The 17983-nt window shown below is 31.7% G+C and overlaps 3 protein-coding genes across 3 annotated transcripts; all 3 read left to right on the forward strand.

Moving 5' to 3' along the window:
• Nucleotides 1–999: 999 nt before the first annotated feature.
• LOC100795581 (40S ribosomal protein S3-3) lies at nt 1000–3264 on the forward strand. The gene is made up of 6 exons (XM_003548212.5): nt 1000–1187; nt 1297–1444; nt 1537–1708; nt 2489–2543; nt 2619–2750; nt 2887–3264. Exons 1-6 carry the CDS (start codon nt 1158–1160, stop codon nt 3055–3057), a joined length of 708 nt encoding a protein of 235 aa, XP_003548260.1. The 5' UTR covers nt 1000–1157; the 3' UTR covers nt 3058–3264.
• A 3610-nt stretch (nt 3265–6874) lies between these two features.
• On the forward strand, nt 6875–10627 carry LOC100796105 (peroxidase 47). Its single transcript, XM_003548213.4, has 4 exons — nt 6875–7190; nt 8061–8249; nt 8731–8893; nt 10135–10627. The coding sequence occupies exons 1-4, from the start codon at nt 6936–6938 to the stop codon at nt 10500–10502; spliced, it is 975 nt and encodes a 324-aa protein (XP_003548261.1). The 5' UTR covers nt 6875–6935; the 3' UTR covers nt 10503–10627.
• A 1474-nt stretch (nt 10628–12101) lies between these two features.
• On the forward strand, nt 12102–17428 carry LOC100500193 (vesicle transport protein SFT2B). Its single transcript, XM_003548214.5, has 6 exons — nt 12102–12507; nt 13818–13871; nt 14553–14626; nt 15979–16096; nt 16194–16252; nt 16974–17428. The coding sequence occupies exons 1-6, from the start codon at nt 12355–12357 to the stop codon at nt 17050–17052; spliced, it is 537 nt and encodes a 178-aa protein (XP_003548262.1). The 5' UTR covers nt 12102–12354; the 3' UTR covers nt 17053–17428.
• The last annotated feature ends 555 nt before the right edge of the window (nt 17429–17983 follow it).

Genomic DNA, 17983 nt, shown 5'->3' on the forward strand with positions numbered 1-17983 from the left:
AACTTGTTTGGGTATGACTAGTGGAGAAGTGCTTTTTTAATTCCAAAACTACATAAAAGATTTTATAAACACTTTATATGAAATAAACATGTTTGTTTAATAAAAATAACTTTTTTATATACATGCATGCCCATTTTTTTAATTGAAAAATACATTTAAATATGAATAATAGATCAATAAAAACTCCAAACATTGATTCTTTTTCTTTTTCTTTCCAAAATTCATTCGTTGATTTGTTTTTAATTCATAAACCTAAGAGACAGGACCCTGCCATCACTTGTGTGCATTGGCATGCTCCACAAAAGGTTTAGAGTATATTTTGCATAATTCAAATATTTTAGAGCTCAAACATATAATATATAAGAGAAACAAAGTTACCAAACCATGCTAGCTTGACAACATAATATTTTTCTTTTTTAAACATATTTGCCAAATTCAACTGAATATGTAAATTAAAAAGTTTACTAAGAAAGAACCTGGAATCTGAACAAGCATGCTCTACATCTAACGACCTTTACTGGGCTGTCTCTCATGTACAATTAATTAGGCCCAAACAAAAGAGAAAAGAAAAGAAGAAAACATTTATATATTTTTTTTTTGTTAAAAATACTTAATAATGTTTGTTATTTATATCTATTTAGATAAATTAATTCTTGGAATTTAAAAAATACTAAAAAAAAGGTTTTTTTTTAAGCTAAAATGTTAAGTTTTAAACAATTAAAAACATTTTATACCTCACAAGTTGATTTATCTAAATAAATTAAAATAATTTACTATTACTTTTAAATTACACTCTTGGCAATTTTTTGAAGGACCGGACAATTTTTCTATATAAAAAAATATGTCAACTAAAGTCCCCATTTTTTTGATACATAGTAAAGCCACCTTTAATAAGCTTTTTTTTTTTTAAAAAAAAGAAATTCTTTGCTAAAAAATAAATAAATCAATTTCATACATTTTTTTTAAGGCTGCTATTTTATTATGCCTTAATCCCAAAGAAGGGAGTAGAAGCGGCCCAATCCAAAACCCTATTATAATTATAAGCATTAGGGTTTCTACCACTTACCAGTTAGTTGCTTTGTTTCACTCACACTGTGTTTGGAGCAGAATCAGATCGTGTGTTCCGTACGTTCGTTCGTTCATTTCCAGTGTCAAACATGGCGTCTCAGATGAGCAAGAAGAGAAAGGTAAGTGCTAGAGAGAATCGAAAACAGCAGCATTTTCTATTTGTGTTTATTTTTTCTTCATTCTTGTTGTGTATGTGAATTTGAACATTTGAATGGCGTTAATGTGTAGTTTGTTGCGGACGGAGTGTTCTTCGCCGAACTGAACGAGGTTCTGACACGTGAATTGGCGGAGGACGGTTACTCCGGCGTGGAAGTTAGGGTTACGCCGATGCGCACCGAGATCATCATCAGAGCCACCAGAACCCAGGCTGTTCTAGGTGCGTGTGTTTCTAGAACCTTCCATTACTTTTGTGGAATCGAATTTCGGTTCATTCATTCATAAATTGTGTTGTTTTGATTGTATATATAGGTGAGAAGGGAAGGAGAATTAGGGAACTTACCTCAGTGGTGCAGAAGAGGTTCAAATTCCCCGAAAACAGTGTCGAGCTTTATGCTGAGAAGGTCAACAACAGAGGCTTGTGTGCCATTGCTCAGGCCGAGTCGCTTCGCTACAAGCTCCTCGGCGGCCTCGCTGTTCGCAGGTATAACATATTACTCTGCTAATGCATTCTTATATATCAGGCAAGGATTCTAGCTTTGGTTATTATGAATTTGTACATTACTTGCTTAATGTTTATGTTTCACCATGGTAGGTAGATTAATGTGAAAGCTAGATCACCTGTTTATATTATTTGATTTGATTTAACAATTTATTAACTGGTAATTTTGCTATTGTTGTTCATAGGTGTATACCTAGTCTTTAGATGTTAACTGGGTATTAAGTACATTGGGAACTATTTGATGATACAACGATTGAATCCCACATCCTAGCCACTTTGCCTCCACGTTGACCTAGCTCCCCTCTTGCATATTGTTAATTACCTTGTCCATAATCAAAGAGAAAATTCTGTATGAAGCCATCACAACATGATAGCTGCTTCTTTGCAATCTGTTTTATGCTTACTGCATGCTGTGAGACTGAAAATATATGTTTTTGCTTCTTACTTTATTGTTTGTTGGCTGATTGTAATATACTGTGGATTTCTTTTTAGTTTTGGGTATACTTATGTAAGATGGTATGATTAATCTGCCCATGGTGTTTAATGGAACTTATGGAAGTGGGTACCTTGAGGTGATATGTGGTAGCTCCTTATTTTAGACCTGTGTTTCTGTAGCAACGTGTTTCCATATTTTGCATTACTAATGTGTTTTTATGGCCTGGGTGCTTTTAAAATTTTCCTTGTGTATTTGTGTGAACACAATTCTTCTGCATCCCTGTGGCAAAATTATAATCTCTATATATCTTAAACTATTTATTTCAGGGCTTGCTATGGTGTTTTAAGATTTGTGATGGAAAGCGGTGCCAAAGGATGCGAGGTTTGTTTTATGGAGGCCTATTATTGTATTGTTTTATGTAATGGTTTTTTTGTAATTGTTGTTTGACTTGAGCAGGTCATTGTTAGTGGAAAACTGAGAGCTCAGAGAGCCAAGTCCATGAAATTCAAGGATGGATATATGATTTCTTCTGGACAACCAGTCAAGGATTACATTGACTCTGCAGTGAGACATGTGCTACTAAGACAGGTTTGATTTTTTATTCTTCATAGTTAACTGATGGAATTTCTTTTAGCACTAGGATTTTCATGTTGTTGGCTCATTTTCTTTCTTCATGGATTGATGGTGCTAAATGCTAATTGATTCCTTACTGTCTTATATATAGGGTGTTCTTGGTATCAAGGTTAAGATCATGCTTGATTGGGATCCTAAAGGGAAACAGGGTCCTAAAACTCCCCTTCCTGATCTTGTCACGATCCACACCCCCAAGGAAGAGGAAGAATATGCCCGGCCTGCTGCTGTTTTGGCAACTGATATTGAGGTCCCTGTTGCTTGAAAATGTTTTATTTGTTCTTGAGTAGAAATTCATAGCACCTGAGTACCTAGTATGCAGTGTTCATTTGCTTAGACCTGGTCAGATTTTTGTAGTGTCTTATCTTTGTTGGGAAAGACTAGTTAAATTTTTTTGTAGTTTCTTAACAGTTTATGAAATTGCTACAAAGTGCCAAGTATTTTAAGCATCAATTGATTATTATTATTTAAATCTCCATGTGCTGAGCAGTTCGGATTGTGTTAGTGGTTTATAATGTCATTGGTTTTGGTATGTTTTATTTTCCTTGTTCTAATGCTGTTAAACAATTTTTGGACGTGCAGGTGATTTTATTTTTTATAAAAAAAAACATAACTTGATTATTTATTGTTAAAAAGGAAATTAAAATACTTTATTTTGTTTTTTTATTTCATACTTGTACAACCTTTCAAGATTTTCATGTCTTTTTACGATCATTTATTTGTTTTTATGCGTTATGAAAGAGTTCGCAAGTTGTGATGGACAAACATCGTTAGACATTGTTTCCGGAATGTTTGTCAAACCCTTTGTCTTTGGGGCTAAATTTTTTTAGTGTGTTGCTAATTAGCATCCTTAGCCCATTGATTAAGGTATTAAAAAATATTTATTGTGAAGATTACAATAGAATGTAAAAAAAGTTCTGGGCAACGTAATTTTGTGTATTCTAATAAAATATTTTTTAATTTCTTAATCAATGTCTTAAGATCTCTGATTAGCATGTTAAAATATTAAGGGTTAGTTTTCTTATAGTTTTCAATTTTCCAAAATTTAAAAACTTATTTGAGTGAGGAATTTTATAAAACTAATCTTTTTAGGACTCCTTTAGTGGATAAAATAGATAATAACAAGATAAACTTTAATCCTATTGAGAGTTTAGTATACATCATGTAACAAATTGAATATAATATTTTTGTTTTGACATGATGATAGGATATAATATAAATTATATTTAAACGACAAATATTCCATTTCATGAAAATTGCATATGATTTTTTAAAAATTAACTTTTTGATTTTTTTACAAATTATGAAACTCGTAAGAAAAGTATAATTTTAACTAAATTATAGCGTGTATAAGATTTTTTAAAATTATTTGAGTAAAAATTATTTAATTTTTAATATCTCAATAAATAATATAATTTAAATTCATGTGTCACAATTATTATTAATATTATATATAATTTCTTTTAATTCATTTTTTTTCAGTGACACAAGTCGTGGCGAAATTTTCAACGGTGCCATATAATAATTTTATAAGTTAGTGTCTAGTGTCTTTTGCTTGGGGATAGTCAAAGCTATTACATAAAAATAAAAGTCATCGAGTATACAAATTACTAATACAATAAGATACTTTTCTTTGAGAAAGTTACCTTAATTAAAAAGGATATAATATATGAATTATTAATAAAATATGTTGTTAACTTTTTTAAAAATAATAAATATTTTAAGACAAAATAAAATAATGAAAGATATATATATATATATATATATATATATATATATATATATTAATATAAAATATTTAAATTATACAATTGAACATAGAGGAAATTGATACGCAACTAACTACACACATGGAGATGGATATGAAGAGAACATCACCCAACATATGTAACTTAGACGCGTTGAAAGCACTATCAAGAACATGATCAGTGTTGAAATTTCATGCTTCATGCACTCTTGCCACCTTTTTTGCACTATTAATTAAGCTTCGCACCACTTCACATAAGAGATTACACTTGCAATTATTTACTCGATCTTCATTCCCTAGCTATAAATGGCACCCAGCTAGCTGCACTACCATTAGCCAACCCACTTTAATTTGCTTCGTTTTCAGATCATTTGACCCATTTCCAACAAAAGTCAACGCGTTATATGGAGTAATAATGAGTTGACAATGCAAGTAAACTTTACTTATAAGCTTAATTAACATTTGGATTTCAATTATTATTGAAGCTCAATTTCTAGGCTTTTCTATTGACCTTGTAATGTCATGCTAATCCTCTCTAGCTAGCTCGTATTCACCAGATTATTTATTTATTTATAAGCCGGCAGTCTAATTAAGATAAGATATGGTTTGGTAGATTAATTTTATATACAATGTTATTTGGAATTTCACTTTCCCTAGTTATTTTAATATATCAGTCTGATCTTCAAAAAAATACATCAGGATCATATGAGGATCATTAATTTTCCCGTGTTAGTCTTAGCAAAGATCTAGATATAACTAGATGAAAGATATATGTATCGATCTTTAATACCTTCAGAGCATGTTTTGAGTTTCAACATATATGTTTCAAAGATTTTCAGTATTTTGCAGAATTATTCTAGCTAGGTTACAGTCTCGTATACAGATTCCACTACTAAATTAATGGTGAAATCCCCTTATAAGGGTCGTCAACTTACATGTGCGAGCAACATGCATCCTGTATAGTTTATTAGGACGGAGAAAATAATGTTTTATTAAAGACGGGAGAATAGTTGGGTTATCATTTAATATTTTTTTACGGTATTTTTATAACATTGTCTTTTTTCTTCTTATTTCCATGATATCAATTATCTAAATTATTTCATATTTTTCTCTCTTTTTTTCCTATCTTTTTCATAAAAAATTACATATATAAATACAATTTCTCATTTGAGAAACATATATAGTTCATAAGTATTCACCCCCCCCCCCCCCGTCCAATTTCTTTTAATATCTACTCATTTTCAATCATTAATTTGCATTTGCATAATAATATAATATACGTACGCATTCCTTGTTATAATTAGTTACATTAGTCACGCTGAATATGTGTGAGCACTAAAATTTGAATATTTCAAAAATATAAATAATTGCATTGTTCTTAAACATCTACTAAAAATCTTCTGCTTTAATTTGGTTTTTCATTTCCCATATGTACCAAAAATGTATACTATTAAAAAACACTTTCAAGAATGTTACGCCTACGCGTGCACGTCAAGAATAGAATTATCTCTTTCTACTATTTCTCCATAATTTAAAACTTGATAGTACTAAAGAATGTGAAGCTATCCTTACAATATTAATTACAATAACCAAAGTAATTTTACTTTTTACTCATCGCAAGTCTTGGGTGTTTTTTCCCCTTCAAAATTCTGGATCCTAATTAAATTACTTAATCCTACTTTTTTATTTGTGAACGTTACTTACCTATTAAGCTTGAACCCAATAAATATTAATGTATCAGGTATTTATAGTAGTAGCATAGACTTCAAGAAAAAAAAAGGATGCTATCATGTCCTATTTATTAAAGCAAAGAAATTTTAAATTTTCCATGACATGCATTTCTTTTATACTAATCTTCTATCTTTTTCTCGGGCATCTCTCTAATAATTAATTTTGGTGTGCATTAAAAGTATCTTTAATTAATAGTTAGAGATTAATTCTTTTAATGTGTATAAGTAAATTGTCTCTCTCAATAGAGTATTACCATTCACATGATTAAATATCTAATCTCTATCATTATACTTCATAACTAAACTGAGCCCTATTTTGTTGGTTCTTTCTACATACTTATTTAATAAATGAAGAAAGTATTGAACTTTTCTTTTTAATATATATATATATATATATATATATATATATATATATTAAGTATTTATATTTTTATTTAATAATTTTTTGCAGAGTCTTCCGAGAATTAATTAAAAAAAATATTGTAAGAGATTAGGCCATGAATAGGAGATTAATTAAATCCGAGGAATTCTTCTAACAAGTGTGCCAGCTTTTTCCAACTATATAAAGGTTCTTTTTCTTTATTCTCTTGCTGGGCCACATTACAAACTAAGCTCAATCCTTTCCCCACGTACTTACTGTATATATAGCCTGTTTGTTTCATTAAGATGTTGTGCAAACCACCTTTGAAGTGTTTGAAGATTGTGATCATGGCTAATTTGCTGACAATGTTTTTTGTTATGGAAATGATAGTAGTGAGTGGTTTCAGTTTTGGAGCAAGTGGCTTGAGCATGAATTACTACTTGTTGAGTTGCCCTATTGCTGAACCTGTTGTTAAGAACACTGTCAACACAGCTCTGCAGGATGATCCCACCCTAGCAGCAGGTCTTGTTAGAATGCACTTCCATGACTGTTTCATAGAGGTTCATTCTCTCTCTCTCTCTCTTAATTATACAAACAATATCTCACTCACACTTGCCAGAAATTATTACATGGTCCAAAAGTATCATAATCTCAGACAATCTTTGTGTGATACGTAACTGAGTTTTATTAAATCTTTTATATAAAATGTAAAACTTGATTAAGTGTGGTAAGTGGAGATTAGTTGGAACTATATAGACATATAATGGTCTTCATTCTGAAACATGTAATAAATTTCTCCATACTTTTACACAGATATGGATGAAAAAGCATGGTGAAAAAATGTTAGAGGTTTAATATAAAAATTAACATTTGTATCGTCATGCTGATAAAAAAAATAGTTTGTGTCTTCGCCTAGTTTAAATTAACTTATGAAATGTTGATTCATGACACAATATTAGAGTCTATGCGACTTAGTGATCTTTAAGTTGATCCTTATCTACTCCATTTTCCTAATAAAAAATTGAATTTCTTTAGCATAGGGAAGTGGATGGGCTCGTGTATTGTCTATACTTCAAGTTAGAAGTGCATGTTAAAGATGTAATATAAATCATTCACGTGTTTCTATATACAAGGTTTTAATAAATGTTAATATTGTTGCTTCATGACAAAGAAAAAAGGAGTGGAGAGAAATATGATTGAAGTAAACATACAAAAACCTAAGATACTTAAATAAGCACACATGTAGAAAAGGCAGACATGACTGTATTTACGTAACTTTGAAGATGCCATGTCTGTCTTTCAAGGGCAAACTTACTAACTTGCATCCATTTTCTAAACTTATAAACTGCACATTATTAACTTATAAGTATTATTTCACGAGTATGATCATATATGTGTGGTGATACAAAGGGTTTATTTTTGTCTACTAGGGATGTGATGGTTCAGTTCTGATTGACTCCACTAAGGACAACACAGCAGAAAAGGATTCACCAGCAAACTTGAGCTTGAGAGGCTATGAAGTCATAGATGACATCAAGGAAGAGCTTGAAAAACAATGCCCGGGAGTGGTTTCATGCGCTGATATTGTCGCTATGGCTGCTAGAGATGCAGTTTTCTTTGTAAGATGAAGCTACTACAAATTTATTGTTGTGTACCTTATTTTCAAATTTTTTTGGTGTCACAAAGGTGAATTCAATTTCAATACACAATTAATGAATTAGAAATGGCCTTGTATATAACTTTTGTAGAAACTATGACAAAAGTTAACATACCATTAAAGTTTAATATAGTTGGTAGATGATTGGATTCTTTAAACATGTTAACATAAGTTTAATTTGTTGGTCGTGCTTATAAAAAAGATTTTGTTGGAAGACAAAAAACATACTTAATTATTTTTATATCTCGAGGATTAGTCTCGTTGACTTTCGACTATAGAGATATCTTTCTTTAAAAAAAAACAAATAATAAAAGTTAAAAAATTTATCATTCATAACAATTTATGATTGAATAATAGTATAAAATACTTTTTGGAACTAATTAAATTCTTAAATAATTGCAATTAACTTTACCTAATGTCATTATTACCTATGACATGTGCAGGCAGGGGGTCCTGTATATGACATACCAAAAGGAAGGAAGGATGGAACAAGGTCCAAAATTGAGGATACTATCAATCTACCTGCACCCATTTTCAATGCTTCTGAGCTCATCAAGATGTTCGGACAACGTGGGTTTTCTACAAGAGACATGGTGGCTCTATCAGGTAATATAATATGTCTCTGTTTTTGCTATTTTTATTATGTGTCAAATAAGTCAAAGAGAATTAACTCTGACATAACCATACATACCATGTGTTAAATAGTAAATTCTGAAATGTTTCCAAATTAGTACGCACTAATTGAAGTTTTAGAACATGGTTAATTGTTTGGTTGATGCACAGATGAAAAAGACAATCATAAATGGGTGGATGGGAAAAAAATTGTAGTGTAGTATATAAGAAATAAATCAAAGAAATTGATTAATTCATTCACTCTGCAGGTTAACTTTGATAGGACTTCATACTTAGGATTATCCCAATTAATTGTGAATATTCTCCCTACTCGTTTTTTTCGAGGATCAAACTTGCTGATATTGTTAATAAACAGAAATAACTTAGTTTACATCAAGAGAAATGATTTGGTCCAATTGAATTGGGATCTCCTCTAACCAGCAATGGTCCAAATAAGGAAAAAGCTAGAGATGCTAAGCAATCTGCAACTTTATTTCCCTGCCTCTTAGTGAAGGTAAGGTTCTGAAGCAGATGATTTGGCAAGATATGCCTGAAATCATGCATTAATCCATGGAATAAATCTTACTAATAAAAACTAACCATTTAACAATTCACATTTATTGACAAAAATTCATGAAATAAATCCTTCCCATTATTAATTTGTTACTAAAATTTAGTGAACTTAATTAGCTGGCAAGAGAAAAGTAATTTTGCATGAGTATGGCTGGTAATCAACTCTCCACAAAAAAAATTATTCATACTCATAGTGAGAACACAATAAAAATTATACAAAAATAATAATAACAAATATAATAATTTAACATGATTTCACAATTCTTGTTTACGTGTTTACAGAAGAATCGTCTCAAAAAATATTTTATTGTTATAAAAATAATTACAAGATTGTAATTCATCCAAATAGTGTATCACTTTACAAATCTTAATATCTCACTCAATGGTTAGAAGAGATGATAACACCCTCACACAATCCTTTATTACTCCCTTCTCCTTCAAGGAAAAAAAAATACTGATTCAATACTTATTAAAAAATTAATTAATTTTATTAAATTATGTACAAACATTTTTTTTAAATTATTTTTTCATTAGAATTGATATTAAACACAAATTTCTTAATCATATTTTAAAAATATATTATTAAATGAGATAAAAATAATTAAGTTTTACTTATAAAAGAAAATGGAATGAATAGTAAATAGAGATTTTGATTTGTGCAGGAGCTCACACATTAGGAGTGGCAAGGTGTTCTTCATTCAAGAACAGACTGACCCAAGTGGACTCAGAATTTGCGAAGACACTCTCCAAGACATGCAGTGCGGGTGACACTGCTGAGCAACCCTTTGACTCCACGAGGAGCGATTTTGACAACCAATACTTCAACGCTTTGGTCTCAAACAACGGGGTTCTCACATCGGACCAAACGTTGTACAACAGCCCACAAACCAGGAACATTGTGAACGCTTATGCAATGAATCAAGCCTTGTTTTTCTTGGATTTCCAACAGGCAATGGTGAAGATGAGCATGCTCGATGCCAAACAAGGGTCCAAGGGGGAAGTACGAAAAAATTGTCATCAAATAAATTAAATTATATTGTTGTGGGTTTGTGATTGTATTGTATGTGTGGGGTGGGGAGAATCAAATCAAGGCTTTGTTGTTCAATTGATCTGTATGTCATAATCATAAATAATACGTATGCATGATTTTGTTTCCATGAAGACCATTAATATATATTATTATCGAGTATGTATTTTTCTTTTTGTCAAAACAGTTTTTTAAAGTGATTATTTGTTCTTCAAATTTAGGATCCATTTATTTAAGCTTTTTGAAAAAAATGTAATGAAGTTATATATAAAGAAATATATATATATATTTTTAGAAATTTTATGTAAAGTAGAAGTTTTTTTTATTTTGTTACAGTTATAATAAGTTTTTTTTTCAAAGGTGGTTAAATTACAATTTTTTTTAGAAATTATTCAAAAATTATTTTTATGATTATAGACTTTGACCATCATTTTACAAACTATTCAAAGTTATAATTTTATGTAAAATATTTTTTTAATAGATTGTGATGATGATACACTAAATTTTTACAATTAAGTCATGTTTTTCTCTCACACACAACTATTCAAAATTTCTCTCTTATTTTTAGTAATGTGTTGATTGCGTTTGAATATCCAACACTCTCTATCTTTTATCTTCTTCCTCCGGTAACTAGTAATGTGAGTCGATCCTTCATTCTGCTTTGCGTTGCTCTCTACTCCACCTTCCAGCATCCTCTAGTAACACTATCATCCACCATTACACCAGTTTTAAATTCTTCCCATTGTGTAACACCACACACCACCAGGGCACGACACTTAGAAAGGAAATCACAAATTTAGAGAGCTCTGAGTTTGAAGCTTCTCGCGTTGACTATTTCAAAATAGGAAAAAGACTATTCCAAAATAGTTATTTTATGAGTGCATAGGTATTCTTGAACAACTATTTCTGAATACATATCTTCTTCCTCAAGTAACTAGTAACGTGAGTCAACCCTCCACTTTGTCTTGTGCCGCCCTTTGTCTTGCCTTTCAACATCCTCTAGTAACACTGTCACCCACTACTACACCAGCTTTAAACTTTGATCCCATCGTGCCACCCACCACATTGCGCCACACCATCACACCACCACCGTGTGACACCTAGAAAGAAAATAAAAATTTTAGAGACTTATGAGATTGAAGCTTCTTGCGACGGTTTTTAGAAGAGGAAAAATATGATTCCAAAATAGTTATTTAAGGAGTGTATACGTGATATGGAGCAACTATTTTGGAATAGAAAAAATTCTTTCCAAAAAAATTATTTTGGATTATGATTTTTTTATATTATGGAATAGTTATTCTGAAATACATATATACTTCTAGAACAATTAATCTGAAATATAAAAAATTCTTTTTGAAAAAATTATTTTGGATTGAGATTTTTTTTATCATAGAATAACTATTTCAGAATGTATATACATTTTTGGAATAACTATTCTGAAATAAGAAAAAAATTCTAAAAAACCTATTCTAGAATAGAATGTTTTCTATTATGAAATAATTATTCGAGAATATATATTTGAAAATGCCCTGAGCTACGAATTGCAGCCTTGGAAGGTAGTTTGGGGATACTTCAAATGCTGTGCTGTCGTATTAAGAGACCGGCTTGTCAATTAGAGCCCAATTTTAGGCCCAACTCTTATGGCATCCCCATAATAAAAAAAAAACAAAAATAGAGAGAAAGCTCCTCCATGAGCTTGATTCCAGTGAAGTGGAGTCGTTGTGATATCTCCATCGAAATTCCACACTTGGTTTCTGAAAATCGAAGCAACTTCAGTTAGTTAGCGTTCAATTCCATAACCACAGATCCACACTTTTTTATTTTTTCCATTTTCCCGAGAAAGTGTGGGGAAGCAATGGAAAAGATGAACAAAGCCTTCGAGAAAGTGAAGATTATGGTGGGAATGGACGCCGAAGATGAAGATCAACAAGCTGCTGCATTGAACAGCAGCAACTCCTTCGCCTTCATGGACGACTTCAACCGCAACTGCACCTTGTCCACCACACAGGTCTTCTACTTCGCTCCATTTCTGTTCTTATTGATGAAGTCAACTTGTTACTCGTTTCGGTTTCTGAGAAAATGGAATGCAAAATTCGAGTGACAATTAAGTTGTATGCAAATAAAAATCAAATGCATAAAAATTGGCATAATATTAAGTTGCTAACTCAAAAGTTCAGTTGGCTTGAGACTCGCGGGAGAGGACAATAGGATGCAGGATACATGCCGCAATCACAACACCCATAGTGGGCACAATAGCAGACCGAGTCACAATTGTGGATCTGAGAAATTCTGCAATGTTATAGCTCTAGTGCGCTAAAGTTGCTATTTAAGAACATTTGAAATTTTTACAATGTTTCAATCCACAGATGATAAACGATTGAGAAGTCAAATCAAGAGAAAATATAGCGACAATATTTTCATGTAGAAACTATCATTGTAGATTTTTGTGTACTGCTGGAAATAACTTATACTGGCTTTTAGGTGATAAATGAGAATGTTTCACTGATGGATTGCAGTGAATAATTAAATATCTTCACAAAATTATTCATAAAAAGGTGAAATAAAGGAAATAGTTGTTGGAAGATGAAATTAACTGGATGACTGGAGTACATTTCATTTGGCTCGGATATTTATGGACTGTCTTATTGAACTGAATTCAGAAGAGTAAGGGGTATCATGACATTGTATAACTTTTGGGTTCATTTGGACTGTAAGATGTTACTTGGTTAATGGGTGGAGATGTGTAGTCTATAGAGATGTCATGTTTTGAGGCTCCTTAGAATAAAGTCTCAATACACTAACTATGCAATTTCAAATATATAATGATACCTTCTGTTTCAAACAAATGGTTTTGGATGGTGATATCTTTGTTGTTTGGAGGACCCCAAACTACTCAACTACATGCTGGTGTTAGATTGGTTTTAGGAATTTACAGAATTGAACTAAAGCAAACATAGGGCTTTGAGTAGCAAAATGATGTCGGGTTTCTCTCTCTTATTTGTTTCATTCACTTTACCTGTTATTATTGGGGGTTGGTTGGTTATGACTTGGGGAATATAGAAAAGGCCTGAAGTATCAGTTTTACTTGATATTTTTGAGACCTGATTAACTGCTATGATTAGGCCATTAGGCTGTAGTCCCTACATATCTCTCCTTTATCCTGTATTTTTTTTTTCTAAACTCTGCATCAATCTTCTCATATTTTCTTATTTACCCAAGCTATTGTCATATTGAAATGTTCATCTGATTCATCTAACAGATTTCTATTTGTAAATTGTCTTTCACAGTTTAACTAATATGCTCTCTGTCTGTGACCAGAGACTATATGGTTTTGCCATATGCTTTGCTGCTGGATTAACTTGTACGCTATTGGTAAGTTTGACATTATGATTTTTCTCTTTAGATAAGTGAAGCTTATATGCTAGTTCTTCAGTTCAGTGTATAATATTAATCTTAAGCTGCCTTGAATCTTTCTTTAAATATGACCACACCCAATACTAATAGATAGCCCAATGTCTCCTACACTGCCAGTGTGGGCTCATGTATGTACCTTATAACCCTGTGAATTTGATTGTTGAGAATGTTTCTATGTCTGGTATAATTATAACCTAAGACCAATGAAGTCACAACACAAGGCAGCAACCTTGCTGTTGTGATTTTGTTCATCATTAGATTGCATTATTGTGATTTTTTAAAAAACTATCGAACAATTATTGATACTTCCAACTAGGCACTGATGCCACAGAATTCTCCGAATAGATATAGAGCATAAGAAATATGCTCCTATGCTTTTGGCTTTTTTGACTTAAATCAACAATCGGAGTAGAATAGATGGAAAGAATTACATATTTATAATATGAGGATAATGAACAAATCTCATAATGGTGTCTCTCGCCTTTTTTTTAAATTTTATGTAAAATTGTTGGGAATATAGTTCTTTCCACTGCCTTTCTGAAAACCTAACTTACAACTGTTACTCTTGCTACTTTAATGTAGAATATTGGCAGACAAGAATAAGCACTAATAAATGGCATTTCCTCTCCTATGTTACAGTCTATGCTTGTTTTCTTCAAACCAATCAAGTTTGCGATAGCATTCACTCTTGGTAATTTGCTTTCACTTGGAAGGTATGTTCTGTTTTACAGCTGTATAATTATATTGTGATGCTGACTTCCTTGTGTTTTTCAATTTAATGTATTAGAAACAAGGATAAATTTGAATGGTCTCTAGTTCACTGGATTCCATTCACAGATTTCAAATATTCCGCTGTTGTCAGTAATGGACAATGTTCCTTTACTGTTTAAATCAGTGAACACAGCACTAATCATATGAGCCTCAAATTAGTACTTATGCCATAAGGCTCTCACACCCAATAGGATATTCTATTGGATTGTGCTCTCTTTGTGGGCTTATGTTCTAACAATTAATTGGTAAAATCCATTAAGTATTGCAGGAAACTGGGACTTAACCCATAGATCATAGAAACTAACATAAGAAAGAAACATAAACTTAGCATTACAGTGACTAGGCTAGCTCTTCAAGGGCCTACCTTCCTCCTAAGTCCCACTGTTCTCACTGATTCTTGCTTGCCTTTGCTCTTTCCATCTGTTTGTTTTAACACACTTAACAAACCTCACGCCTTCCTCACTCTTCCTCTCCCCTGCATCCATGTGTTTAGTCTGTTAAAAGAAAATCCTCCATGTGTATTCCATTTTATCTCACCTCTGTTGTTCATGTGTGTCCTTAATTACTTCCTTTCCTTTCTCTTCACATAGGCTCTTGTTATAATAGAGTATCTATCACAATGCTTACAAGAGAGATTTGCATGGTTTAATTTCTGTTTTTATGGATGAAAGTGAAAGGCACCAAATATTAGGAGTTGATTCTGATAAAATAGATGTTACATAATTTGAATTCTTACTTTGTACTTTGTAGTAAACAAACTTTAACAACCCGTATAGAACTACTTTCTTAAGTTTAAGATATCAAGATGAAAAATAAGCATGACTGATTTGCATAATCTCATTCTGGACTTCAGTTTTCTTTTTCTTTCTTTCACCTGGGTGGTGTAGCACTCAGTGTTATGAGTATCTGATGTCTTTCTTGTATATTTAAAAGTTATGATTTGAGCATTCGTTTCTGCTGTAAGTAGCTAGATTAATCAGTGGTGAGAGATTGCTAGTATCAAAGTGATAATTTTTTCATAGATACAATCTGAGATTAAATTTTGTTTATAACATTTGATTTCTCTCTCTTATAAAAAAATTTGTCCCTCTTTTATGTATTTTGCTGTAGAAATGGCTGTCTAGTTACATCTTGTTTTTCATCTTACAAGTTTAGTAGTTTAAATTGAATAAATAGTTTAAAGTTGAAAATTTAGAATAGTTCTGTTCTTATAGAAATCGTTTTTAACTGATTAAACTCCTTGTCATATGTTCTGTTTTCTTCAAATGCTAAGTGGGAGTCTTTTTTATGGCAGCACAGCATTCCTTATAGGTCCTAAAAGGCAAGTTACAATGATGCTTGACCCTGTTCGTATATATGCAACAGCCATATACATTGCAAGTATGATAATCGCCTTGTTTTGTGCTCTTTATGTAAGTCAAAATGCATCCGTCTTTTGTTCCTTTTATTCAAACACAAAAAGAACCTTTCTTTTAATAGCTCAATATCTCATTATTTTGTATTAAGCAGGTTCATAACAAGTTACTGACATTTCTTGCAATTATTTTGGAGTTTGGGGCACTTGTTTGGTATGTCACAAATTTTCCAATTGCCTTCCATATAAATTTGTTTGAAGTAACCTGCAGTGTGCTGTATGCACACATTAAGTTACCCTACCATAAATCTGTTGTAGCATAAGCAGGAGTATGCCTATTTTAGGGAAAATTCTAAGATAAATTCAATTATATATGCCCTTAAGAGAAATGCTATATGTCCAGCGATACGCCCCAGAGAAAAATAGTCACAATGATTATAGAATTGGTTAGAGAGGGCAATATGAATTGTTATAATTTAAAACAGAAATTAGCTCAGTTGTGAAAGGGGAAACTCTTGAAAAATTCTTCCTGTATTCTGTTCAGATTCACACTTGTTCTTTCTATCTTTATTCTATTCTTCAATTCTGGTTCATTGATTCGTAACACCCAGTCTGGCAGTACCATATTAAAATTAGTAGAACACTTTTTCCATTTCAGTTTTGTTAGGTCCCACAGTTTTGCTGATTTCTTCAACTTGGTTTAGCCGTTTTGGCACACAAAAAGAACCTTTCTTTTAATAGCTCGTTATAGGTCCCACAGTTTTGTGCTCTTTATGTAAGTCAAAATGCATCCGTCTTATATGCTATCAATATTTGTATAATCTGATATCTCTTAGATAATACAATAATATGATTTATCCTGTTGTTATTGACAGTTGTCCACTCCTTTGTAATGTTTAAATATTTATTCTATCTTCTGATGTTTTGATTGACAGGTATAGCTTGAGCTACATCCCTTTTGCGAGGTCCATGGTTTCAAAGATCATGGTTTCATGCTTTGACACAGAATTTTAGGCTATATAGTATATACTCGAGACTATGGCACTGTTTGTTGAACTCGCTGCATTGACACCCCCAATATCCTTGCAGCAGTCCTGTAGAAAAGTGTTTTTTGCTGCTGAAATACAATTGTGGACAATGATTCTCTACTGCTTGCTCTTTCCTTTTGTGGTGTCTTGTTTAGGTTTCACTAGATTGTTAGACGTAAAATCTTGTTAATTTCTATTATGTTGTATATGAGCTAATGTAAAGATTTTAATTTCTCTCAATTAGTTGTCATTTCATTCTTGGTGGAGGCTAAGGTGGGAGAGTTAAACATGTTTTTCACCATGGGAAAGGTTTTGTAAACCATTAATTTTTATTTTTTAATTTCAATCTGTTGACTTTTTTCTTTTTTTCTTCTTCTTATCTTTTCTTATTTACCCTTTTCCCCCTTCCTCTCTCCTTCTCTCCATTGTAGACCACCAATGTGTTATAGTCGGAATTTTTTCTCCTTTTCTCTTTTGCCCCGCGTGCTTCATTTCACAAGAAACAAAAATAATGCTACAGAAAAAGAAAGCCAGATGCAGGAGACACTAGGAGTCAATTACTACATTGCTTTCTTTACTAACCACTTCAATCATCACCGGGTACCTCGCACTACACACTGATGGACATATCAAAGGATATTTTTTAACAATTCTTTTAAATTTCAAGAATTTCAAATACTTCAATTGAAATTCTTTTATTTTTAAAATTTTGTGTTTGAATAAAAAAAGTTAAAATTATGAGGGTGAAAAAAAATGAATGAAAAAAAAGAAAAGATATGATTGGTATGCTAGTTATGTGTGTTTTTCTACGCTCAGACCCGATCGATGTTCCAGAATCTCATATGGTGTTTTTTGATGAAGAAGACGATAAGAAGAGAATTTCAATTTATCACCTTTTAAAAAAAAATTGAAATTCC

Source organism: Glycine max, chromosome 16 (genome assembly GCF_000004515.6).
Source record: "Glycine max cultivar Williams 82 chromosome 16, Glycine_max_v4.0, whole genome shotgun sequence".
Classification (NCBI taxonomy): Eukaryota; Viridiplantae; Streptophyta; class Magnoliopsida; order Fabales; family Fabaceae; genus Glycine; species Glycine max.

Excerpts from the sequence above, each read along its gene's own strand:
- LOC100795581 (XM_003548212.5), top strand. The coding sequence starts at position 1,158 with ATGGCGTCTCAGATGAGCAAGAAGAGAAAG. Across the intron at positions 1,188-1,296 it reads AGATGAGCAAGAAGAGAAAG|TTTGTTGCGGACGGAGTGTT; the intron begins GTAAGTGCTAGA and ends GTTAATGTGTAG. Across the intron at positions 2,751-2,886 it reads GACATGTGCTACTAAGACAG|GGTGTTCTTGGTATCAAGGT; the intron begins GTTTGATTTTTT and ends TCTTATATATAG.
- LOC100796105 (XM_003548213.4), top strand. The coding sequence starts at position 6,936 with ATGTTGTGCAAACCACCTTTGAAGTGTTTGAAGATTGTGATCATGGCT. Across the intron at positions 7,191-8,060 it reads TCCATGACTGTTTCATAGAG|GGATGTGATGGTTCAGTTCT; the intron begins GTTCATTCTCTC and ends TTTGTCTACTAG. Across the intron at positions 8,894-10,134 it reads AGACATGGTGGCTCTATCAG|GAGCTCACACATTAGGAGTG; the intron begins GTAATATAATAT and ends TGATTTGTGCAG.
- LOC100500193 (XM_003548214.5), top strand. The coding sequence starts at position 12,355 with ATGGAAAAGATGAACAAAGCCTTCGAGAAAGTGAAGATTATGGTGGGA. Across the intron at positions 12,508-13,817 it reads GCACCTTGTCCACCACACAG|AGACTATATGGTTTTGCCAT; the intron begins GTCTTCTACTTC and ends GTCTGTGACCAG. Across the intron at positions 13,872-14,552 it reads GATTAACTTGTACGCTATTG|TCTATGCTTGTTTTCTTCAA; the intron begins GTAAGTTTGACA and ends CCTATGTTACAG.